A 27088-nucleotide genomic window follows, 5' to 3' on the forward strand; every position below is an offset into this window, starting at 1 on the left:
GCAGAGTATGTCCTTGGGATTATTAATGCCCCTGACTGGCAAAGAGGTCTTATTCTTCAGCGTGTGACTTTATTCTTCATTTCAAGGACAGATCATTTGGCATAAAGTAATATACCAACATATAATAGATAAATCTATTTATACTTATGTGTATATGTGATTACACATATGTATATGTATATACTATGTGCTTGAGTAGGTTTCAAATCAGTTACTAAAATGTTAATTGATTCCTGTCATGTAGGTGTGATGCTAGGAGCTAGGATAAAGGGGTCAGGTACATGCATCATGAAGAACAAGGTTTGGACAAAAATGACTCTAAAACAACTTACAATGTGATAAATGCATAGGAGGCATCAAACATTTAAGGGTGGAGGGATTGGAGGAATTATTTCCTGCTAGGGGGGTTGGGGGAAGTATTATGGAAAAAACCAGTGAGAGGAGTATGATATGGAGTCAATTAGAATTGAATGAAAGTTTTGCTTTGCAGTTGAAATGAGATGGCACAAATTTGTAGTGGGTTTTATGGCTCAGAAATAGTAAAGAAGATGGATGCTCCAGTTTTCCCAAGGCTGGGGATTAACAGAGATCAGCAACAGAAGGATGAGGAGAAGTAGGGGGTACCAGGGGAAGGAAAACATCATTGAAAAATTTCAAACCCTGAAGGAAAGGGAGCCACAACCAGTATGATGAACTAGAGGAAGAGGAAGGAGGTCTAGTAAAGGTCACTTTGTTGAAGACGAGATTGAAGAGGAATAAAGTTATTGGAAAGAAGAGTCAAGAGATTGTGTCCAGAGAGCAGATTGTAGAAGTCTGTTATCTTAAATTTCGAATGGTTGTGAATGGTGATATATGTATATATGTGTGTGTATATAACTTAGATATAGTTAGACATCAAAATTGTTATTATTAGATATAATTTTAATTTATTTTTGCTGTAATGCTGATGGGTTGTGTTGAAACAACCATAATCTTATCCTATCCATTATATTTCCTTCTCTTTGCAGCAATAGCCAACCACTGTGCCTTGCTATGGTTGATATGCCTTTGTTTTCATCACCATCCAAACTAATGAGAATTTCATTATTAACAATGCCCAGGAGCAAGATTGGATTTCAGTTCATGATCAGACTCAAATGAGGTTGAACTCCAAATATTTGTCTAATAAAAATTGAGACCATTGGTATTTTAAGTATCTGACACAGAAAAGTGTATAAAATTTAAATTCTAGTCAATTCCATTTTGCCATCTTTAAGAGGAATTTTTAAATCTTGCACATAGGATCCCTGTAATTTCATAGAAGACAAAGGACCACTAATGGTTGCTTAGGGGCATTTCATTTTGACCTAAGAGGTTTTGGCAGCAATACTGTAGGCAGAAAACATCAACCAAGCATGTTTTGGCTATTATAATATAAACTGTGCAAAGAAACAAACATTAACTGCCAGAAATAAGCCTAAAAGCAGTTTATCAATGTCCAGTTTTTTTCTGGACACTAATTTTATTGGATGATAGCATAAAGACTTTGGCTGTGTGAAAGTGGTCAGTCAGCCGATGCATTGTTAGTATTATTTTTGTCTTGCCCAGGAAACCATGTCTTTACATGATTCAGAGAGAGCACAAGATGTAATAAGTTTTTTAAATTTTTGGTGCATTTGTGGTAGAGATGATTGAATGCAATGATATAGTTTGTAGAAAGGGAAGAGGAGATGACCAAATGAAGACTTTAAATCTTAAAATGGCAGAGAGAAAGCAGTTAGATGAATTCTCAAAGGCAGATTTCTGCTGCATATATTTTCCTCTAAGATGACTGTATACAGAAGAAAAATTCATTTGGGTAACGAGGAATAACAGAACAAACACTTAGAATCCAAAGGCCTGGGTTTAAGTTCTGCCCCCGCCCTTCTTAGTAAGGGATCAAGTCACATAATTCCCCTGAGCCAAAACTGTGCTGCGTGCAAGGTGAGGCGAATGGCGTTGTCATCGTCTGCCTCTTAGAGTTGTTATCAGGGTCGACCACAAAGCACTACGTAAATGTCAAACACTGTATTGCCTTTTAAAAATGAGAATCACATTGGGATGATTAGGAGCAAATATGTCGTCCCAACTGACTAGTAGTATTTCCAGGAAGAGTTTGCACAAGGGATTATAATGATCCAGTTAAAACTGCTCCCTCTCTTGTTAAAGATTCTGCCATTTCTGTTAAATGATGTTCGTCAGGTAAGGGCTAAAGACAGAGAACTGTCCCCTTGCTTTTAAGAAGCAGCTTTCCATTACACCAGGGAAGGGATCTAAGTATCTTATTCTGGAAAGGAGTTGAGAAAATGAGTGCTCAAAGTGTGAACCCAAGAGTTCAGACCACTTAGGGTTGTCATGTCAGTGAGGTCAGCACAAGGGAATCTGTGGGAATTTGTGGGGGGGATTTACACACAGGATTAAGCAGACAGGAATAAGGCTTAGATGAATAGTGCTAAGTGTCAGGAGGAGCTGAGACTGGAAAAAAGCAAGGAAAGATCAAAAGTGGAGGTCAGAGCAATCACCAGAATGACTTTATTGGCCTCAACTCATATTATTTTATAAAATCTTGTAAAATGATGAGACAGTATGTACCTGCAGTGTAGTTTTCTTCTTTTTGAAGAGTTTATGATATTCCCGAGGAGGAAATACACGTGAATAAGGTGGTTTACTGTCCTAAAGTTTAACCTGTAGGATTATTGGAAGGTGAGAGAAGAAGAAGGCTATAGTAGTATTCCTGGTGCAAGGTGAATAGCCATTGATAGGAATTCTGGTGCCTAGAACAGCTTTGAGGGGGAGGAGGAAGAGGACAACCAGGCTGGGTCAGGTTGAGGCTGAAGGAAAGGGATGAATCAAATATTACACCTAAATTTCTGGGTTAGGGAGCTGGGAAGATAATGATATCATTTACCAGAAATAGGGAAGTTGGGGAGAGGGGCCAGTTTTGGGAGAAAATGATGAGCTCATTTTTGGACAGGCTGAATTTGAGGAGTTGGCAGGATCTCCAGGTGGATGTATATTGTGGAAAGTTGGAAACATGGGTTTGGAGATCTGGGGACCTGGGAAGCCTGGAAACCGACGTTTGGAAACAATTATCCTTGGAGTGATCATAAAAGTTGTAAGGATAAAATGGATAAGATATCCAAAGAAGACTGTATAGAGAGAGAGGAAAAGGGAACTGAGGGCAGACTGTTGGCAGATGCCCATGCTTAAGAGGGGGAAGAAAAAATAGAACAAGGACAAAGGAATGATCAGAGAAATATGGGGAGAAATCTAATATCAGTTAGAAATGGGTGGTCAGTAGTTTCAAGTCTTGTAAAGAGACCAGGAAGAATGACCACCAGAAAAAAATCTTTTGGATTTGGTGGTAAGGCCATTAGTGACCTTGAACAAAGCCTGCTTTTACCTGGTTGAACATGGTTTGAAGGTTGGTCTGGCCAGTCCCAAACCACCAGATATCTGTTTATTAAGTGAAGTCAGAGAAGTACTGAGAATATATTAATAGTTTGTGGAAAATGACTTCTGTTAGATGGAGAATTGGATGGTATTCCTGAAGTATGTACCCTGGGTTATTGCCTGTATGTAATATTACTTCACATTAGCACATTCATTTTTTAAGATTTAGTAGTAGTGAGAAAAGGCTCACCATTACCCAAACTTTGGTCCTCAGTAAAAGATTATCTGGATAGATATATAGAAGTTGAATATTCCCTGGAGTAACAAGCCATCCTTATGGCAATGACAGTACCATGACATGAAAAGATATATTCCATCTTATTGACAGTATACATAATTATTAAATATTATCATGTTTTTATGGTTTTGGGCCAGGTCTGCAGTGAAATAAATATAGGGTTGTGATGATCCATGCTATTTTCAGGTTGTAGGGACTCTTTGGGTTTCCTAGTTCTGTCTTTTGTCTTCTGTATACTACAAAGGTATATATGGAGTGATGTATATCTATCTACATACACACATTTTTCTGGGCCAAGAGAACTGATTGAGGATTAGAGGTAATGTCTTATATAATCCAGAGTGGCCAGCAGGCAGCAGATTGGATGCAACTGGAGGATCTGATCTTAGTTGCACCTTTTGAAAATATATAATTCGAATTCAACATGGAAAATGTCCTGCTAAAGAGTATACTCCCACCCCACTCTCCAGTGGACAAAGATTGCCCTAGTGTGGTTGCTGAGTCATTTCAATCATGTCCAACTCTTTGTGAACCCTTTGGGGGTTTTCTTGGCTGTGATACTAGAACGGTTTGTGATTTCTTTCTCCAAGCCATATAAAACATGTATTTGTTTCTAGGCTGAGAGATAAGAATAGTCACCAAGTCCAAGTTAGTCTGAGTTGAGGAAAAAATTCTCAAGGTAAACATTGTTATTCTCAGATATTTCTCTGGAGTATTAATCAAGTCAATCAAAAACATTTATTAAGTGTCTACTATGTACACAGTGCTGGGGATACCATGACAAAATGAAACAGTTGACCTCAAGGATCATACATTCTATGTAGGCAGTGTATACATACGTAAATACATATTATCTATACAAAATAAACACTAGGTAGTGTTTAGAGGGAGGGTACTCACACCTGGCATGGGGAGATCAGGAGCATCTTTATAAAGTATTATTTGAGCTAAGTCTTCAAGGAAATTCTAAGAAGCAGGGGTGAGGATAGAGTGCATGCTAGGCATAGAGAGTGAGTGAGGTGGAGGAATAGCAAAAAAGCCAGTTCAGTTGGACAGTAGAGTGAGGGGGCAGCTAGGTGGTGCAGTGGATAGAGCACCAGTGCAGGAGTCAGGAGGACCTGAGTTCAAATCTCACCTCAGACACTTGACACTCACTAGCTGTGTGACCTTGGGTGAGTCACTTAACCCCAATTGCCTCATCCTGGGTCATCTCCAGTCATCCTGATGAATATCTGGTCACTGGATTCAGATGGCTCTGGAGGAGAAGTGAGGCTGGTGACCTGCACAGCCCTCCCTCACTCAAAACAAAGTCAAGTGCAAGTCCTGTCATTATTGATGGCATGGTCTTCTTTGGCAATGAAGGATGAACACACACACACAGAGTGAGGTAAAGAGTATATTGTATGGCAAGGCTGGAAAGGTGGGTTTGGGTCAGAGTGTGAAGGGCTTTATATGCTAAACAGAGAGTATGAGACACCATATGATAAAGTATGGGAACAGTGCTTGACTTGGAGGTAGGAAGACCTGTGTTTAAATGCAGCCTCTGTTACTTACTAGCTGTGTGACCACAACCAAGTCACTTAACACCCATGAACCTTAGTTTCATTATCTGTCAGATGGACTTGATAATAGCTGTGGTACTTACCTCAAAGGGAGGTTGTGAAAAATAAGTGAGATGATATATATATAGCACTTTGCAACCTTAAGATACTATATAAATGTCATTTTGTTATAATTATTTTTATGGTATTAAGGGTGACCAATGGATTTCTTGTTGCTTGAGTTTCTGGATAATATAGCTGTGCTCTGAGTACATGCTGTTGGTCTGGACCATGATAGGGTGATGGTGCTCTTTTTTCCTCACCTCTCTTAGGGAATACTGCTTGGGTTTTATATGTAGTATTTATAGAACGTCACTTTTTCTTCTCAGATTGTATGATTATATTTAGCACCCATTTGTTTTTGAGGCCTCCACAAAAAGCACGATTCTGATGTCTTTTCATGGCCTTGAGGAGACTCTGCATTCTTACAGACTACTAACTCACAGCACATTTTCGGGCAAGTTCTATCATGCTAGTAAAGGTTTTGTGTATGACCCTGTCATCCTGCCCCACTTCCTGAGGGCTAGCCTAAGGTAGAAAGATAATGCCTTCTTGTGCAATACAGTATTTTAAAAATTCTTTTGAGAATATTTCCGTACATCATGCCTTTAATATAAACTGAAGGTGCAACTTCATTTTGTTCATTATTCCTATCCCATCATTCCTGTTTTGCAAATGAAGCAATTGAGGTATAGTTAGATAACTTGTCCAAGCTCACAGAGCAAGTTAGTGACAAAGTAGGACCTCTTACTCTGAGAGGTTCCTCTTCGTAGCCCACGTCTCCTTCAGACTATAAATAACATTTTTGTAGTGGGATATTTGACCCTTCTGAAAGTGTCATGAAGCCACCTGATTCTCAGTTGGTAGTTTTGGATTCATATGAATTTTTTCTTCCAAGAAATTGAGAAAACTCAGTTGCAGTGCATTGAGAGCATAAAGTTTAACTCACAACAGAAAATATGACAGCAGTTATTGAAATTTTCTAAATTTAGATTATAATTTAAGTTGAACTTTTAATAATTCTAACGTCATAAAAATTAGAAGCCAAGAATAAAGGAATGTAACATTGAAATACATTTTAAAGTAAAAGTTACTAGACTTGATTAGACATGGTTTTATACACTGAAATATTTTTATTTAACAAGGACTAAGATCATACCAGCTGCCAATTATTTAATCTGAATCGATTATAATAAATTGCATATAAACACCAACAGATAAGTATGATACAAAATACTTAGACATTAGAAGGTTGAACAAAAATACTAATTGTGACCAATGGGTCACAGATTCATATATTTAGATCTGGGAAGGGGACCTTTGAGGTCACTGAATTCAATCACCATTTTTGCTGATGAGAAAACTCAGGCCTACAGAGTGTGCCTTACTTAGCATAGTGTCCAGCACATAGTGGGCACTTTGTTAATGCTCCTTTCCTTTCCCCCTTCCTTTCCCTTCTTCCCCACGATCACAAAACTCATTGTTGTCTGAGCCCATCTTCCTGAATGCATTTCAAATTCTGTATTCACAATACTGCAGTTTCTCTTGGGAGGAAAGGATCTTTATTGGAGTCTGATGTCCAAGAGAGGTTTTGTGGAGGAGTTGTCGGTCGACATAGACATTAAAACTGAGTAAAAATTGGATAGGTACAAAGGAAAGGACATTTAAGACATAGGGAATGATGTAAGCAAAGGTGTGGAGGTGGAAAGTGTAGCATGTGTTCACTGGATTATGAAGCGTGTGGAGAAATATGCAGTAAGGGTAACAAGGAAGAGGGTGAGGCAGACTGACGGTCTGACACTTTGACTTAAAATATCATTCTTGGGACGAAGATGACACGAATGTTTGACCAAATGAGGCAGCAATTGATTCTCTAATAGAAATAAAGGATAACACATAAATCTTAACTATGGTCATAGTCAGTCATTTTTTTTTATATATTAAAAAGACATAATACTTTCAGAATTATAGTTGAATTCAGATAGGTGTTATGGGACTGGGTTGGTGCTTAGCAAATTTGTTCAATGAATGAATGAAGTGATTTCCTTGATAATATTTTGATTTTTTTTTGTTCTGCATTTTGACATGATAACATTTCAGTATCAAGAAAGCTTAATAAAATCCTATCTATATACTTGTGAATATGTATATGTATGTGTATACACACACATGCACATGCACATACAAGGTGAGTATATAATACAGGGTGTCCCAAAAGTTTTGATTCAGTTTAAAAACTTTGGAAACATATTGTACGTATGCATGTATGTATTGTGTTAGTATGCAGGTATATGTACAGGTATCTACTGCTTTCCATAGATGTAGAAAATTGAGATCTGATTATACCAGTATTTTCGAGGAAAAGATGACATTTTTTAAGGAAACATATGTAAGTATTCCTTTTCTACATTTCCTACTTTGAGCAACATTTTTTTTGGTTTGACCTTTATTATTAGATCTGCCTATGTTATCCTTTTTTATTGCGGTCTTAAAGTTTCATTAAATATTATCTTAATGTGTTCACTCAATAAAATCAACATCTTTTTTTTTTTTTAAATTTAGATTTCAGTTCAAGGCTTCATGGATCTTGCGTGCAGCTGCACCAGAATAAAGCACTTGGTCATCAATGATATGCCAACTCTGACAGATAGTTGTATAAAAGTAGGTCACGGAATAGCAAATTATCTTTAGAATCAGAAGCTGAGATGAGATGATGAAAGCTCGCATTTATATGACACTTTAAGGTTCACAAGATGCTTTATGTTATCTCATTTGATTCTCACAACAATCCTGGAAAGTAGGTGCTTATCATCCCCATTTTACACTTGAAAAAAACTGAGGCACAGAGAGGTTCGTGTCTGAGGCAGGTTTCCAATTCATGTTTTCATACTTCAAGTATTCCAGCATTCTATGTACTGTGCCACTTAGCTGCCTGTATGTTTTTCTAATAATTTCAGATATAACAACAAATGTGTGTATGTGTTTTTTCCTCAGCCTGATACTTAAAGTATGTGGCTTGTAGAACCCCCTGTAATCTCTGTTTTGTTGCTTTTTGCCAAGTCACAGTGTGTGGGCAGTGGTCCCCAGTACAGTCTCTGGTTTGTGCTAGGGAGGCAGTTTAAGTATGGCTTTTTTGGTTTCGTTTTGGTTTTTGATTATTGTTGAGAGGATCTTTGTCCTAGAGGTCAGGGTGAGGTGCAGATTTGGTTTGGCTTTTAGCTTTCTGACAGCCCAGAAGTATCTTTGGCCTTATGAATAGTCCCTTAGGAGTGTTTGCTCTGTGGTCAGGGCACATGAAGGGCTATGAAAGGGTTTTGATCTGGTGTCCCAAGATGAGTGAAGGACAAATTTACTCTTCTGGCCAAGAGACTGAAGACTAGTGATGGTGCAACTATTGTCCTAGCCTGGTTTTTCCAACCCAGCAGTAGCACAGCTGTGGCTGTCATCCTGTATTGGCAACATGGTGAAGATGCACTTGTGGCACAGGTCCTGTCTGGGATAGGATGCAGGTGCAGTCTGGAGATCATACTGCTAATCAGGGCATCTGAACGGTGAAGCTGTTGCATTAGCCTGAAGGGTAGAACTTGTTTTACAGGCTTAAGGCTTGGTCCATAGATGATATTCTCAGAGCTTGAGCTTTGACCCAGGTATCAGGATGATGTTGTGACTGTGGCCCAGGTCCAGCTTGTTTTAGACCTGGCCTTGTGCATGGGCCTTTACCAGGCTCCAGCTGGTTTACTGGGAGTAGGAGTTGGGACAGGCTTTGTTGGCACAGGGGCATCCCTAGCCTGGTGGTCAGGACATATTGGGGTTAAACATATAGTTCTGTGAATGGTGAAATCTTGGCCCAGTGGTCAGAAGATGGGCTGCTCGTTGAGGTGTTGCTCTGCTGTGTCCCACAGCTATGTAAAACTTCATGCTGGTACTGAGGGCTAAGAGGAACATAGATAGGGGAGAGGCCCCATGTGATCCAAAGCATTGCTTAGGAAATATGAAAGGCCCAGCAGTTACCTTGGCTTTGGGGCAGGGCAAGTTAAGGGAAAGGCTGTGGCTGTGGCATACAAGTATTCACGGTTTAGATCTGCCCTGCCCCATATTTCAAAGTGGGTAATGACAGTCATTGCCAAGCAGTCAGGATTAGGATAAGTGTTTGAAGCATGCTGAGGACACCCTTGTGGGCCTGGCCTGATGGTTGAAGCATGAAATTTGCCTTGTGGTGGTTTTGTTGCACAAAGATCCAGTCTGATCTGGAGCCCATGACTAGGATGGGTGACTCGACTGGCTTTTTGGAGAGCAGTAGACAAATGCTGCCCCTGGAAATATCCTTCATCTTCTCATTCCTCTACTTGAAGGATATCTCTCACCCATCACAGCAAAGAAGCAAGAGACAAAAAGAATCGTGTCCGACCTGCCACATGTGGTCACTGTAGCTTGTTTTTCTTCATCACAATGGTGGAGCCATTTAAAGTGGGGAGTGGACAGAACTGAACAAAACTGTCCAAGGATGAGGAGCAGGGATTAAGCCTCTGCCTCCATAGAGCTTCTGAAGCTTATCTCGCAGGCTAATGGGGAGGACTCCATGCGAGAGACCTTGGGCAAGTCAGTTGCTTGTCCTTTGTCCTCGGTCTCTTCCCCTGAAAAACGGAAATAGCAGTAGCACCTACCTGCTAGGGTTCTCATGAGGACTGAATTAGGACAATATTTGTAAAGAGCTTTGTAATCCTTAAGGTACTATATAGTAAAATGCAAAATTGGACTAAACTTAAAATTTGTCATCTGCAACACACTCTCATGTCACTGATTAAACCTTAGTATTGATTTCTGCCTATTTGTTAATGAAAGGACTGAACCCTCAGTAATGTCAAACTCAAATAGAAATAGATTCTTGCCAGCCACATATTGAATTAAAAAACCACAAAGTAACATTATCTGTGTTGTATTGTATTTTTATTTATTTTGTTAAACATTTCCCTATTACATTTTTATCTGGTTCAGGCCACACAAGTTTTGTGGGCTGTGAGTTTGGCACTTCTGTTCTAGTCAAATCTCTAAGCCCTGAATTACAGAGAAGGTGCAGTTTATATCAATGGAGTAACCTCACCTAGGAGTTCCTTATACCAATAAAATCTCACATTTCCCTCTCCTCATAACCTCTGAGATTACTTTCCATTATATAAATATGTGTTTATTTCTGATGTGTACAGTTTTTTGCATATTGCCACCCCTGTTCTAATGTAAGCTCTTAGAAGGCAAAGACCATGTTTTTTTCCTTTCTTTGTATCTCCAGCACTTAGCACAGTATTTGGTACATAGTAGGCACTTAATAAATGTGTGTTGAGTGATTATTCCTTCTTCAGAGCTAGTTGTGCAAGTTTTGACAAGTTTGTTGGTACACATCAATCACTTGCTGGTGCATAGAGGTGGGAAAAAAAGAGCTCATTTTATGCACACACATGTATCAGATATATGTATGTATATGATATATATGTGCATGTGTACGTATATATGCTTCTATACATATACATACTCAGAGGTCTATACATAGACTTATAAACATCTGATTTCTTTGTGTCCTTGAATCCTCTGTGAAATTTTTCCATTACTCTCCAGCTATTTTTGTGTTATGGTATATTTCAGACACAGAATTTTAGTATATAAAAGTAGTTTGGAGTTTGTCAGTGTTCGAGATTAGGTGACAGTACTCACTGTGGCAATCCTTTTAGATGCTCCCTTTTCTCATGACTTTTTATACACTTGGGAGAAGACTTCTTAAGTCACTTTTTCCCCCATCCAGCCATTCAATTATAAGTATGTTAAATTAACATTTCAGTGGTACTTGATGTTCTTTCCACTGACATTAGTAAACTTTATTAGAAAATTTGATCTATGTTATAATTTAAGAAAAAAATGGTAAAAATTTTTGAAGGGTGTAACTAGTGCATGAACTAGGATGCATTTGATTTAAATCACTAGTCAAGAAAACTCATTTGATGTTATCTAATCTTTGAAACTCATATGTTTTAACAATAGATGTCTGAGTGGTTTTGTTTTTGGCTTTAGCAGAAAATTGAGAAGCTTAATTTAGTTATTTAAGTAAAGTTGCTAATTTTTAGAGATGAGGTATCTATCTATATTTTTGCCATATAGTAGTAATACACTTGTCATTAAAACTAGATACTTATACTTTGTAAAGGAAGAAGTTCATATGTTTTGTATATTCAAACCAATACATTTATGTTTTAATTAAACATTCACTTTGTGATTTTTATTGTGGAATTATGGGTTAAAATGAAAACTTGGCCAAGACATTAGAGAGAAAATTTTGGGTTTTGTAGCAAACTCATCCTTTGCTTTTTCTGTTTCCTTATAAATCAGGAGGTGGAGTGGGAGAAATAGGGCATTTTCTTGCTTTAATTCCCAAAGAATTCCTTGGTTTAGAATGTAGTAACCCAAAAGAAGAAACTATTAATTTTGTCCTTACAAGAGAAACTGTTAAAAGTTGAGTTTCCATTTCATTAGCATCTCAGGAATTTAGGTATTTTAAATAATTCTAACAGCTCATTAGCCTTCTTTGAAAAGTCTATCTGTGAAATATATTTTCTGAATAGTTCATTTTTGCCCTGAAATTTCTTATAATTAATATTATGGAAGAGTTATTGTTAAGGCCACAATAGAAAACTTTTTTTGAGATGGTAAGGATTGATCTACATTGGAGAGAAGATTGGGTTCGAATTCCAGCTCTGCCCTTTAGTACCTGTGTGACCTTATGTAAGTCATATCACTTCTATGGGCTGTGGTTTCCTCAAATGAGTGGATTAGACTTAGATGTGCCCTCCAAGGTCCCTTTCCTGCTCTAAATATATGAAAGGCTTAGTTCTGTATTTGTTGTAGAATCTAGTGTTTGCTCTGATCATCTTTTTTTTTCTCTTCTTAAAGGTTTTAGTTGAAAGGTGCAAAAACATTACATCTGTAGTGTTCATTGGTTCACCACATCTCTCTGACACAGCTTTTAAATATCTTACTGACTGCTCACTTAGCAAGGTTCGAGTTGAAGGTCAGTGACATTGTTAAATTATTTCATCACTATTACTGACTTTGAGTACTAATGGTAAATGTGATGCCTTTGGGGTCTGTATTTTAACAGGGAATAATCGAATCACTGACTTAACTTTCAAATTTATGAATAAATGTTACGAAGATCTCCACCATATTTACATGACTGATTGTGAGAGGATTACAGATGTCAGCCTTAAGTCAATTGCTAATTTGAAGAATCTTCTTGTATTGAATTTAGCCAATTGTATAAGGTAATCTGATTTTTCAATGAACCAACCATTTTAACAAAAAGTATTTAATCCATAGTGATGTGGATGTTTAAATGTGATGTTTAATGTTTAAGATATTGCCAAAAGCATTGGAACTTTCCACTGAAGCTAGGTAGTTTTGAGATACGTAGCATCTTGATATACCTTGATTTTCCTGTTGATAAAATTCATTTTGTAAAGCTGAGTGAAACATTTCGGACTAGTTATAAGAAAGGCTATAAAATCATCCTGTTTATGAGATAAATCCCAATTAGAAAGGAGTTCTAATTACTATTTTAATCTGTTTTCCTAGCATTTTATTGAGTAATATCTCTTATGGTAAGTCTAAAGTCCAAAGAGGGCAGTGGTGTATAACAGCATTTTCCATATTACAACAATAATTGAGTCAATTAAATCATTTTAGCTTTATTAAAGTTGAAACATATATGAAAAACTTTCTAGAAAGGAAATGAGGATACAGACTTTAGTCTCTTCTTCTAGAAACATCTTTACCTGCATTTGACTAGTTCTATCGTCCCTTGTGGGAAGGAGAGGAATTGGAGGCATTAGAATCTCTTCTACAGATGAAGGTAGGCAAGGATGTTCTATGACAGCTTCTCAAACTTTAATATTCTGGCTAACTGCCAGGTTTCTCTATTTCTTCATTAGTCCCTCATCTCATTCTGGATGTTCATGTTTCCTCCGCCATCTGCACACCTTGGATGCTCCATGCCCTAAAGCTTCTGACTTGTACCACTTTATTCCAGAGTCCTCTGTGTCTTACCATCCATTAAGGCTCGTGTTCTCTCAGCATTCTGTTCCCATTTTTTGCAGAGGAAAGTGATCTAGCAGTCATTTATACCTTGATATGAATTATTTTAATAGTGTTACCCCTCAGGGACATTTACATTCATTGCTTAAACAGGTATTGAGCATCTGCCATGTGTTAGGTGTGGTGAGGGATACTGTATAAAAACATAGACATAGTTCTTCTCCCTAGGGGATTTCAAGTCTCATATAGGGGACACAACATGTCCAGAACATAATAACAGCCCAAAACAGTGAAGAGTAAGCACCAGCAATCATTGTACAAATAAGAGCTTTAATAGACTAAGGAAGGGAAACATTAGTTTGGGCCAGAGTATTAAGGGTATATATCAAGTAGGGAGTTGGACTTGAACTGTCCATGCTGAAGGACAAGTAATAGAAATCAGTAGAAAGGAAGGAGAGAACAATTCAGGTGAGGGGAACAGCAGGAAAGTGGTTCATCACTATGAATCATCACTGTGTTTTCAAAGGAAAATGACAGGAACCAGACTGGTATTTCGGTTATTGTGGGGCACAAGGTCAGTGAAGCAAATTTTGATTAAAGAGGAGCTAGACCAGCAGGATTTGATCTTGTAGATAATATGAAGGCAACAGCAACTTTTCAGCAAGTGATTTGTCCTGTTTCACTTTGCCCAGAAACTGGAGGATCTCCTGCAGGAGGAATCCTTGAATTCCATTGTGGGATCCAGCTGAGAGTAGGAACGATGAATAGTGCCAGAGGAACAGAGAAACAGTGTCATGAAATACGGGCTCCCCACCCCTGATCTGGGGGATTAAAAGCGGAAGTCCATACTCCTGGTCCCAACTCCCTTCCCTTTCATCTTTCTTTGACACCATCTCCTTGCTCTGCTTATATCCAACAAAATGTTTTTAAGTAGCTAATTGGTGCAGAGTACATAGACATTACCTAAACTTTGTGAATGTTTAACCTTTCCAGTGTATACCATTAAAGAATGCCATCAATGTAATTTCCTTAGTCAGCTTAGCTCAGATTTAGAAGTTCTAAAATGTATGGTGCTCAGGGCACTGTAGATATACAAGAGTCCCTGTGAGCTGTCTCTGCCCACTTTTAGTTCATTTCATTTCTGCCCTTCAGTCCTCAAGCTACTTTCCTTAGCTCTTCTTCTGGTTTCGGAAAGAGCCAGGTTATTGCCTTATGGCTCCTCAGTTCCACTTTGGGGGCTTCTGACTGAAGCTGCACTCAGATTTAAGCCACCTGCTTCACCCACATTGCTGGTTTATTCCTGCCTATGACCCAAGACAGTTCTGTCTTCTTATTCTCCTCTCTCTTTCTTCCTGTCTTGTCGTGTAGACCCTGCTTTCTCTATTTTCCCCCTAAAGTCTCCTAGATATTTTGCTCTTCTTTCTGTTTTTTATCTGTCTTGTGCTATTTTATTTCACTCTATAAATCTCCCTTGAATTCTGTATCTGCCATCTTGAATCTTTATTAACACTTCCTTTTTCCTTCTCTTCCATTCCCATTTTTGTGAGGTTTTCCCACCCATTCTTCTTTCAGACAGTCAATCAATAAACATTTCTGAGGGGACTTTGATATTCCAGTCACTGTCCTAGGCACTGGGCATGCAAATTTAAAAGTGAGATAATCCCTGTGTTAGAAGGCTTATATTCTGCAGAATTTTGTTGCATTTCTCACCTTTTAGCCAAATTGCAGTTGAACCTCTGAATTTAGCTAGGTTAGTCCTCAGATGACAGACACAGAGGCCTTTACCAGATCTATACTCAATCTTTTTAGCTTAATAGGACCTGATAGAACATGTACTCTGCTAGCACAGGCTTCAAGAACCCAGACTCACATCCATCTCAATATGAGGTCCTAGGGGAAGACATTTAGACTTTCCTTCCCATCCTTTTGATCCTATAGTACCTTTGCACCAGAGTCATCATAGTCCAATGGCAGGACAGAATCAAGACAGCTGGGAATGGCTCAAGATGCAGTGGATCACTGTGGCATCTTCAGTGTCTAACCAAGCTCGAAGTGCTCCACATCACCTGCTTCATCTGCCTTCATGGCCATTGGAACAAATTGTTCTTACCCGCCCATTCCACAGAGAAAGTCTTCACGTGCTTGGGGTAGACATCCCCCTAAACTCACCAGTGGGTTTAAGAACCCTTGGTTACCCTCAACCTGGTTTGGTCCATCTGCCGAAACAGTTTACCAGGGTGTGGCTGCTGTGCGTGCTGCAGCTTCTTGGAGCCACAGGTGAGAGTTAGGTGGAATAGGTGGATACCAAAGGTGGAAAGAGCCCCTAAAAGGGCTCAGCAGCCATCACATCAAAGGTGTGATGTTTTCAGCCATATTGACAAATGCTTTCAATGAGGATGAACACAACATCAAGGTCAACTACTGTAGTGATGGTAAGTTCTTCAATTTGAAAAGGCTACAAAGCCAGGACCAAAGTGAAGGGAGCATTGATGCATGATTTTCTGTTTGCAGATGATTGTGCACTCAGTGCAGCCTCTGAAGCTGAGATGCAATAAAGTGTGGATCAATTCTCTGCTGCCTGTGCTGATTTTGGCATAATAATTAACACCAAGAAAACACAGGTGCTCCATCAGCCACCATCACACTATCCACACGTGGAACCATCAGTTACAACAAACAGAGAAGTTTTGAATGCTGTGGATAAATTCGCTTACCTTGGTAGTGTACTTTCCAGGGATGTATACATTGACAGTGAGGTTGGTTGATGCCAGAGCTAGCTCAGTGTTTGGGAGGCTCTGAAGAAAAATTTGGGAGAAAAGAGGTATTAGACTGACTACCAAACTGAAGGTCTACAGAGCCATTGTGCTGACCTCATTGTTATATGCTTGTGAAACATGAACAGTCTACCAGTGCCATGCCCAGAAACTGAATTGCTTCCATTTGAACTGTCTTAGGAAGATTCTGAGGATCACCTGGCAGGATAAGGTACCAGACACTGAAGTCCTTGCTCTAGATGAACTACCAGGTATTCAAACTATGCTTCAGACAGTGCAACTCTGATGGGCTGGCCATGTTGTTCAAATACAAAATGTATGCTTGCCAAAAAGACTATTTTATGGAGAACTTGCATGGGGCAGGTGATCACATGGTGGCTAGAAGAAACAATACAAGGACACTCTCAAGAACTTTGGATTTGACTGTGCAACATGGGAGACATGGGCACAGGACTGCTCAGCGTGGTGTGCCCACATCAGAAAGGGTGCTGTGCTCTGTGAGCAAAGCAGAATTGAGACAGCACAAAGTAAACGTAGGATGTGCAAATTTGGAGTATCCACCCAAATATTCACATGGACTATCTGTGCCCAGTCTGTGGTAGAGCATTCCGAGCTCATTTTGGTCTGATCAGCCACAGTGGGACACACTGAAACTTCACTTTGTCATGGTGATGTCATAGTCGAAGACAAAGGACAGCATCTAACCAACCAGCCTTTGCACCATATTATTACCCTATTCCCTGAGTTCATCCAAAAAAATCTCATAGTATCACCTTTGGAGTTTTCATAAGACAAATTTACATTTCAAAAGTAGCTCCTAGTAGCTTTGACTTTATCTTTACCAGTACATAAGACCCACATTTCTATTGGGAATGCCTTTTCTAAATCGTAGTTCTTTGTGAATAAGAAGTTGAGAAAATTTTACCACTGTTGGTATTTCAGAGAATTTTAAATTAAAATATTAAAATTTCAAATAATTTATATGCAATATTTTTAGCTGATTTATTTAGATTCTGTGAAATGGATATGTATTAAAAAAAAAAAGGATATGTATGAGATTTCATCACATGGAGGAAGACTTTGAAAAAGTTCACTCCACAGGTGTCCCAGAGCTAAGTTATTAAAGCTTAAAACTCCACTATGACTTTTGTGTCACCCTATATTTCCAAATTTCCACATATATATTTCCAAATCTAAGTTTCTTCTACTTCATAGTTTAATTCTACTCAAGGTTTCAGGATACTATATGCCATTTTGGCAGTGAGTAGAAACTATTACACAAGCAAACCAGGAAGTTTTTTCCATCTTGTAGATTTTTTTTCCTTTTCATTTAATAAGGACAGTTAGCATATTTAAAGGAAGTGGTAAAAAGTAGAGAGAACAATTAGACAACTCTCCTGAACTTGGTGTTCCCATTTAAAACATATATATGACTTTATTGAAAGACTGAAAAGAGCATAGAATTGGAATAAGCAGAGTGTCCACCCACCAACAGTTTGTAGTCCAAAGTTTATCTGTGAATTGACTTTTTAGAACTCAGCCCGTTTTCCCATAGAAATGGCAGTGAGGGTCCCAGGCCAGCAAAAGGCTATTTTACCCATGACATGGTTGAAGTATTGTGCTAATAGTTTTGCTTCAGTTACACCTAGTCACGATTTAAAGATCATTATTTAATGAAAAAATGTACTTTAAGCTCCAATAGTAATAAAATTCATTAGTAGTGAATCCCTCACTAGTGATGAGAGTGGGCATGGGAGAGGGAGTGTGTGAATCTCAGGAAATGATGACTTGTTAATTCACTGTATGGTATCCTATGTCAGCATAAAAAAGAGACCTCTCCAGAACCTCTCTGTTTTACTTGAGAAGAGGCATCTCTGGATCAATCATTTCTCAGACTTTTAAAAGAGAGAATAGAGAACAGTTGTCTTAATGGAGATGAGGACAAAGGCTTCAGGTTTTTACATCTCTGATGCCCATTTTATGACCAAGTTCTTTCTAAGTTGAATTTTTGTAGATTGGGGACCCCACAGCATTTATTTACTTTTTTCTAGAAATAAGTTTGTCTTAGAAAGAAACATGACACAGGTATAATTGGGAAGAACAGAGATTGCAAGTGGGGCACCAAATATTAACTTCTTCTCCTTTCTTTTTTTCCCTGATCGAATTCTCATTCTTTTGCACAGTGTCTGGCATATAAAGGCTAGTTGCTTGATTGATTGTAATGATGGGAAATGACACTAGATAAGACAAATAAGGAAACAAAATAGCCTACTTTTGACTCAGTTGGTATTTGATAAGAGTCCCTTTTAATGTATTTGTGTGCTTATTTTATCTAACTTCTAAAATAATTTTGTGAAGGCAGGAGGAATAAGTCATGTTTCTATTATAAGAACTTAGGAATGCTTATGTGGTGAGACCCCATTTGTGGTGAGACCTCATTTTCCCGCACAACCCCAACCACATTATGGTCTGGGGGTGGTGTTATGTGACTTGAAGGGAGATAGAACAGACATCTCTAGCTTCGTTTCCTCACCTTTCTCTAAGGAAGACTTCAGGTCCTTCCAGGAGAGGAAGAATGAAATTGGGGCTGGAAGCCATCCTACTATCCTCAGAAAAGGGATGGGAGGCCACACCAGAATTATATCTATTTGCTCCCTTTGGTTAGTCTAGGAAATATGAACAAGTTCAAGCTAAATTCTGATTACTTTTCATTACAGGGGAAGAGGAAGACCCCAAGTTCTATATCCAAGGCTTGATCCCTTTCCCACCAAAACCCACAGTGAATACATATAATACATGGTTACACAATGAAACTTAGCCAAGAAACCCATTTATCCAAATCATAGGAAAACAAATAAGAGAAAGTATTTATAGGAGAATGTGTACTGGACAATACAGAGTGAAGGAGCTCTTCCATTGGGACTGAGGTCAATTGAGAGAATACCAGATCTCATCCAAGGGGAACTTCCAGGAAGTCTTTAGTATAGCAAGCTAGGGAAAACATGATGGAGACTGTCAGCTTCTCTCATATCTTCCCAGAGTCCTTTCCTTCAGTAACCAAACACAGGGCAGGGCATCCATCTCCACCAATGAGGAAAGAGTCTCATACCAATAGCTTTGGGACTGGAGTTATAGTTTTTAAAAAATACTATTGTTGATGCATCAGCACCAATACTGTTAATGGTTTTCTACAAAATCCGATGGTTATTCAGTGAAATTTGGTTTTAGAGAGTTGAGGAAAGACTTTTTCCAATGCCTGTCTGTGGCATGGCAATGATCCTGGGTTCTCAAAGGTTACCATAGTGAAGTACAAGCTCTGGCAGGTCCTATCATGCTGGATCAGTCAACCAGTTAGTTAATCAGCAAGCATTTATTAAGGGCGAAACACTGGGGATATAAAGAAAGATAGAAATGCTCTCAGGCCCCCAAAGCCCACATTCTAATGGGAGAGATAAACATGCAAAAAACTATGTATTTACAAGCTGAATACAGAGTAAATTGGGAGTAATATGAGAAGGAAGTCACTAGCATTAAGAGGGAATTGGGAAAGATCTTTTGCAAAAAGACTTGAGGGAAGCCAAGGAAATTAGGAGACAGAGGGAAGGAGGAAGAGTATGGCAGGCATGGTAGATAGGCAATGAAAATGCACATGAATGCATTGAAAATGGAGTGAAAATAGAAAATCTTTGAATGTGGCATAGTGATGAACCTTGTTGCTAATCCTAGAACCAGCCTAGTCAAACTCAGCAAGGCTCTTCATCAGAAGGTTGGCCACCTCGTGACAAATATTTTTTGATTTTGGTTACTCTCTGGTAAGGGATGGAAGGTTGCAGTCTATATAAATTGAGGGAGTTCCCACATCAACAAAATTATGAATCCTTTAAATGTTGTAGGATCATAGTCTAGAAGGGCCTTAGAAGCTTTCTGATATTTACAGATGAGGAAATGGAGACCCAAGGAAGGTAAATGACTTGCCCAAAATTACAGAGATAGTAAGCAGCAGAGGTGGGATGTGCCCTTGTCTTCTGACTCTGGAGCGAGTGCTTATTCTATTGTACTAACCTGTCTCTAATAATTAGTAAAGTGTTTGCTAGCTAGTATTTCAATTCATATGAAGCATATGGAAAGCAAATTTTTTCCTCCTTGCAGAATTGGTGATGCTGGCCTAAAGAGCTTCCTTGTTGGACCTTCAAGCTCAAAGCTTAGAGAACTGAATTTAACTAACTGTACCCAAATAAGTGATGTTGCCCTTGCACAAATGGGAGAAAGGTATGGCAATGTTTTGCATTATTTCATCACTAATAAAATATACAGTAATGACTTGTTATTTTCTGTAATTTGGAGAAAATGAGTAGACACCAAAAGGAAGCCAGCTCTCATTGAAATTTTGGCTAAAAGTAGTCATGGAAGTTAAGTTGTACATCCATGGAGCCAGAGTCGTCTGTCACCAATTTTCTGTAAAAAGAAAGGTTTAATATGATATGATGTATTATAAGGACAGAATACCTAAAAAAAGGGACCATTTCACTACATTTTTGAGGGCATAATTTTTACTTGAACTATACACACTTTGCCCCTTTCATCCATGTATAGAATGGATACCATAACTACAAGTATAATTTGCATGGAATTGAAGTATTTTTCTGGATGCTTTATCAAAGTTTTTAACTGGCCAGAAGACTTTTTGAATTGCAATGGTGATGATGACAATGATTGGAAATTTAACAGTTACTAAAACACCAACCAATAGTTATAAACATTGTTTGTGGTTCAGTCATTTCAGTCATGTCTGGCTCTTTGTGACCCCATTTTTCTTGGCAAAGAGTGGTTTGCTCTTTCCTTCTCTAGTTCATTTTATAGATAAAACTGTGGCAAACAGGGTTAAGTAACTTGGGGCATTCTATCCACCGCACCACCTAACTGCCCCGTAACCATTGTTACTTGTACCTATCTAGTTCCTTGTCAACTTGTCCTTATACTTCAGACTTTTAAAATTGGGTGTGATCATCATCGTCACCACCATCATCCTCTCACATTTATATTGTAGTTTGCAAAGCATTTTCTTCCCAGGAACCATGTGAATTAGGTTGTGATACTATTATCATACAGCCTGTGGAATCTTTTGTCTAGTACTTGGTGTTTATGCTTAGTAAGGGTTTTGTTGACCTGAAGTAGAGAGGGTGACACACCAAAGAAGGCAAGGAGACTGCAGCTGAGACTGTTTAGATGAGCTACCCAAAGCCACTTACTTGGTGTGTGTGGGAGCTGAGTCAAATCCAGCAAAGAGAAATATATTCATTTCCTTACAATAAATTATACATGGTTTAGACATGCAGAATGTGTGGGAGGATATATTTTTCTTTCCAACAAAATGTCCTAATCATGTTGCCAAAAGCTTGTGGACCTTAGAAGGTAGTTCCTAGAGGCCAGGACATATTTTACTCAAATCGATGGTCATGTAACCCGTTTTGTTTTCTGTCTTGGACTTAGAGCCCAGTTTTGCCATTTACTTCCTTTGTGACCCTGGACAAATCACAACCTCTCTGGGTTTCAGGTCTCCCATCTGATAAGGAATAAGATATCTCTGAGGTTTCTTCCAGTTCTAAAACCTAGCGTTGATCTATATGACACTAAAAAATGCTTGCTCCTATGAAAGGAAGGGAATATACCATTATATAGTGCTTATTATGTACCATAGTAAGTATACTACATACTTACCAGGTACTGTGCTGAGTGCTTTTCCATAAATATTTTCTCGTTTAATCCTCACAACGACTCTGGGAAGGAAATGCTATTTTTATCTCCATTTTGTAATTGAGAAAAACAAGGCCAGCAGAGTTCAAGCTACTTGCCTAGGATCACCCAGCTTGTAGACGTCTGAGGCCATATTTGAACCCAGATGTTCCTGATTCTAAGTTCAGTGCTCTATCCATTCACCTGCCGCACACACTCAGTGTACACCATCTGGCCTGCAGAGCCCAAACCTCACCTGGTGCTCCATCTATTTCTTTGAGTATACATCTCAACTTCCTCCCTCTGTCACTTTCTGTCTTCCCACCATTCACAGACTCACTGTTCTTACTGCACATCTCTTATAAATGTCTAGGGCTCCCACTCTCCCAGGACTACTGTTCTCTCACTCTCAATCATTCTAATGTTCTTCATGCTTACTTCAGCACTAATAAAAGTTATCAGTTCATCTTCCTTTCTTTGTACACCTAGAGACTAGTTTTTACCACTAGTTATATGAGAAAGTTCCAATGCTTTCCAGATAGACTCAGGATATAACTGACAGGTGCTAGCAGATGTGTGCTTTTGCAGGCTAGGGCATACAACTATATTCCCTTTACTTAATAATTCCTGACTAACATATCATTTTTTTTCTTTATGGGAAGAGCTGACAAAATACAAAAGTGAATATGGAATGTAAAAAATAAAGTCCCCTCTTCCTCAGTTTTAAATTTCTGAGTTTTATATGATTTTCAGTGTTTTGTATAATATTTCTTCATTCAGAAATTGAAAAATCATTTAATTAAAACTCATCTATTTTTGCCAAACTTAAAAAAGGAGAAAACCTCTACTCTTAACAGTGTAATAAAAAGCCAAAATTTACTAGGAATGTATGTGTGGTTTTTTTTTTAGGTGTCGTAGTCTTACCTACTTGACTTTACGTAATTGCACACAGTTGACTGATTGTGGGATTGAGTTCATTACACAGCTTCCCAAGTTGGTTTCAATTGATCTTTCTGTAACAGCCATCACTGATGAGGTAAAAGGGGTGGGGGGGAAGTTTTGCTAAAAACTGAACTCAGTTCTCTAAAATTATTTCTCTATGTTCCGTTTAAGCTCATAATCCATCGCTATTTGGAAAACTTAAAAACAGACATTTAATTGCTTTAAGAATTTGAGTTAAAAGGGCAAGTTTAGTAATTTTATTTTGGGGTTATTGAAACATTAATTTATATTAATCAACAAATGTTTCTTTGAGATAGCAAAATGCTACAAAATTCTAAAAAAAACCCTTTCTAATGGAAGAGTGTTGCATTACTGTGTTCAGACATGATTCTTAAGAACAAAATTGCAAATGGGCATATGATATGTTCGTTATAGTGCACAGATTATTAGGCGATGGACTGACATGTAAGGTTTGAGACAACAATCCCCCAGTCTATCAGGTATGTGTCATTCATTCTTTCATCCTGAAAACCTCTCCCCAAAATAAGATTTCTCATGTCACAAGTTTCTCCTGCCTTCTTTCTCATACAAGACAGTTGTAGGAAAAAGTCTGTTCTTCCATCCCACAGTCCTTTTGGGGTATAAACATCTCTTCCATAAGAGGGACTTTAGTATGGTTCAGTGATGAAATGGTGTCCTGTCTACAACCCCCTCTTTTGATATCAGTAGTTACGAGCATTCTTCATAGTGTAGGAAACTGAGGGCTTCCTTTTTAGGGTTAATGGGAATGGACTTCAGGGAATACTGATTTACACCTGATTCAATAGCCTTCCATTAACATCCCCAGCCTTTTAATGTTCAGGTGTATTTCTCCGTAGAAGTAGTGTTCTGTTAAACTACCTTAGACTCATTTGGGTCCAAAGTTTTGGTTCTAGAATTTTAGTAAATTACTCTTTATTCCCCAATACAAATGTATTCCTATTAAAGGAAGGGAAATCCTGAACACTCTGATACCTGTATTGGAACTTTATTCTTCAGAGTAGAAAAAGTAAAAAGAAATCTGGGTCAGAATGCCTTCTTTCCCTTCTTTTACTTCCTCCCATAACTATGGGTACTACCTGTGTCATATTTCCTGCCAAAATGGATGGAGAAGCCCTAAGTGTAACTCAACCCCACCCCCCAAAGAAAACCAAAATTACTTGCAATAATAAGTTTTTGGTAGAATATAGGTAAGTAGAAAATGTCTAGGTCTTTCTTGAGATCAGTTGTATTGGAAAAGAATTGTACAGGCTCTCAAATTTCTTGTCAGTCAGGGTATTGCAACCTTTGACACAGGCAAAATTGAAAGAAGAGAGACCTGTTACTAGCCTTATGACAGAGATTCATTATCACCTGGCTCTTACCTGTACCCATCTAGACTGGAACACAAGACACGTGAGGAATATAGGGATACAAGGGGAAGTTCACTCCCGATAATATTCCTAGTGCTTGACTGTTCTGCCAGGAAGATTTTTTTTTTTTTAAACTGGATCACTGTCAGTCTCTCCTAAGAGACTGACCTCCACAGTGGCATTAGAATGAGCTTAAACTAAAGTCATGTCATGTATGACTGAGGACAGAAAACAGTGAGGATGGAAGCCAAAGAAAAACTAAAAGAACACAGATACCAAGCAGGATGTAGACTTAGAGGAGCCAAAGTGCCAGGACGAGAGAAGCTAGAGAACAAATAGGAGGTATTAGGACTAAGGAGACTTTGAAAGGGAAGCAGATGCCAAAATGCTGCTCTGCATGGTCCGCTGGAGTGGAGCACACTCATAGGACTTAATATAGCTAAAATAGAGGCATGGGGATTAGTTCCATCTGTTGAGAGGAAGTACATAGGTGAAAAGCTAAGACAGATCTTGACAGAAATAGTTAGAGCAATGTGAAGTGACACCAGGAAAGGGGACAAAGGAATTATGTTAAAGTAACAATAGCAACCAAAACAGAAAAACTGCAAATGTACAGAAATCTGAGACTATTTTTGGTAGGTTAGCAGGGCATTGCTGTCCTTATCACAGTTCATTAACTGATAACCATATAAAGACATTGAATCCATAAGAAAAAGTTAATTGTTTTCAGTATATATTGTTTCATAAAGCAGGAAATATTTAGTATATTTTAGAAATCAAAAATGTTCTTGTTCTCTTACCCCCCCCACACACATACATATACACACGCGCACACACACACAGACACACACACACACACACACTGTTTAAAAGAGAAAGCTTAAGTTATCTACAGAGTTCATCTATTTGAAACATTTCATTCCTCAATGATATCAGATGAATGAAGTGTTAATACTCAGATATTCATTTGGATCTTTGATCTCCTCAGTTCAGGGGTTCCTTCCAACAATGCAAATTGTAATCTGTGCATTATAATCAGAATATATTCATTTATGTTCAGTGAATGATTTGTATATGGTACCTTTAAAAGGAAAAATTTTCTCACTCTACGACACTTTAGTATGGAAGTTGTCCTCTTGTTATTTTTGAATATAGTTGTACAGTATTGGATTAATTATTTTAGACTTTTGAGAATTGAGATTATGTTTATAATATATGAATGTAAAATTAATATGTATAAGTTATACAGTTATGATAGTTATGCAAATAATATAATATTTTAAATATTTAGGAACAGTCAACTTTTAAAATATGTTTTATTATAAATATAACAGGATGTTTGATACCTTGATTAATTTAGCTGGGTTATATTGTGGGGCTATTTAAAACCAATTATTTAAATTTCTTAACTTTTTCTATTTGAAATTGACATTATTAAAATTCAATTAAGCTAAAAAAAAGAATGGGCCATCTTACAAATACTAGCCCAGTAATAATCTTTTCCTTCATTTTATCTGCTGCCTATAGAAAGCCTCAGAATGGGAAAGGGGCTGGTCTAGTTCTTAAGTCTGTTGCCAGTGTGTTGTTCTCATGGCACAGGCAGTACTTTCTTGCTAATGAGAAGGATCTTGCAGAAGCAAAGTATCTCAAAGTAAAGCAGTTAGTCTGGCAGCTACATTCTTTTAGTCTCTCAATTAAGATTTCAGTTTGTTCTCCTGCTTCAGTTACCATGAAGATAACATTTATCTTCTCAGCTAATATCTCAGACACATAGCACTTGCTGACATCAAAAATATTTTGCTGATGCTATGATGTTTTTGCATCAGTTTTTCCTCTTCCCACGAGGAAGATGATTGATGTTGAAATTTACCATCAAGTAGAATTGTAATTTTTAAAACTGGCAATTAAAATTGTTATTATTGGCCGTATTTAATGAATCTAGCCATAAGCCTCATTAGTAGAGACTCCAGAAATGGGTAATATATCACACAGAAGGGGAGCCAGTTGTAAAGGTTATATTGTCAGCAGTTTCTGCAAAAACAAAGAATGGGAATAATATGTGATTGCAAGTGGTTAAAGTAATTAGAGGAGGTTATGACTACATTTTGCTTCCTTCATATGTTGTTGGTGAATTAAATAAAACATTAAATTAAAAAATCAAGAGTTTTTAATTTTGTTTTATGGAAGTTATTAAATTAACATAATTATGTTAAAGGTTCAGTAAAGTTCATGGATTACTTTAGTTCAAGTTTGGTGACCTTATAGATATTTTAAATTGAATTGAGATCCAAAGAACATATAATGTCTATTCTGTAACTCTATATTAATAGGTTTTCAGTGGTAGTACTAAATATAGAATGAGAAAAAAATATTTTCCTCAATTATTCTGGGTAATTCTAGGTCACTGCTGTCAGAGCCCAATTTGGGTCATACGTTTATTTCTTAGAATTCTTCCTTCCTTTAAGGCACATCTCAGGTGCCATTTCCTGTGGGAAGCCTTTTGCCCCTAGTTGTTAGTATTCTCCCTCCTTATATTAAGTTATATTTACTTATTTGTGTGTAGGAAATTGATCCTGTAAGTTCCATAATCAGTTTGATGAGATAACAGAGAAGCTGTAGCTTTTGTGGAGGTTCTTGGAAAGCTTTAATTGAGGGAGTAAATTCCCTGGCCTATTTGAGCTCAGAGGGAGGTGAAATTTTGTCTAGGCCTTTCGATTCTTTTTTAAAGAGAGTATGGAAGTTCCCCACTTGGCACCTCCTGAAGGCTTTTCAGGGATTGGAGCTTCACCCAAGATGAATTGGTTGGTTTGGAATCTTGAGAGGATGGATACTTATCAGAGGAGCTGTGCTGAATCTTTTTCA

At 38.0% G+C, this 27088-nt stretch overlaps 1 protein-coding gene across 5 annotated transcripts in view; it reads left to right on the top strand.

The window, feature by feature from the left end:
• The window catches only part of FBXL13 (F-box and leucine rich repeat protein 13), a 266998-nt gene that overhangs the window by 159147 nt on the left and 80763 nt on the right, over positions 1-27088 (top strand). For 4 of the 5 annotated variants that reach the window (XR_011976923.1, XM_072653155.1, XM_072653152.1 and 1 more), the window contains 5 exons: positions 7873-7971; positions 12247-12364; positions 12455-12617; positions 20310-20429; positions 22803-22929. Coding sequence is in view for 4 of the 5 variants with exons in the window: in XM_072653155.1 (XP_072509256.1) it covers positions 7873-7971; positions 12247-12364; positions 12455-12617; positions 20310-20429; positions 22803-22929 (627 nt within the window). In the remaining variant the exon portion in view is untranslated. The remainder of the gene's footprint in view (positions 1-7872; positions 7972-12246; positions 12365-12454; positions 12618-20309; positions 20430-22802; positions 22930-27088) is intronic. The other variant, XM_072653153.1, reaches the window with a different exon arrangement.

Source organism: Notamacropus eugenii, chromosome 3 (genome assembly GCF_028372415.1).
Source record: "Notamacropus eugenii isolate mMacEug1 chromosome 3, mMacEug1.pri_v2, whole genome shotgun sequence".
NCBI lineage: Eukaryota > Metazoa > Chordata > Mammalia > Diprotodontia > Macropodidae > Notamacropus > Notamacropus eugenii.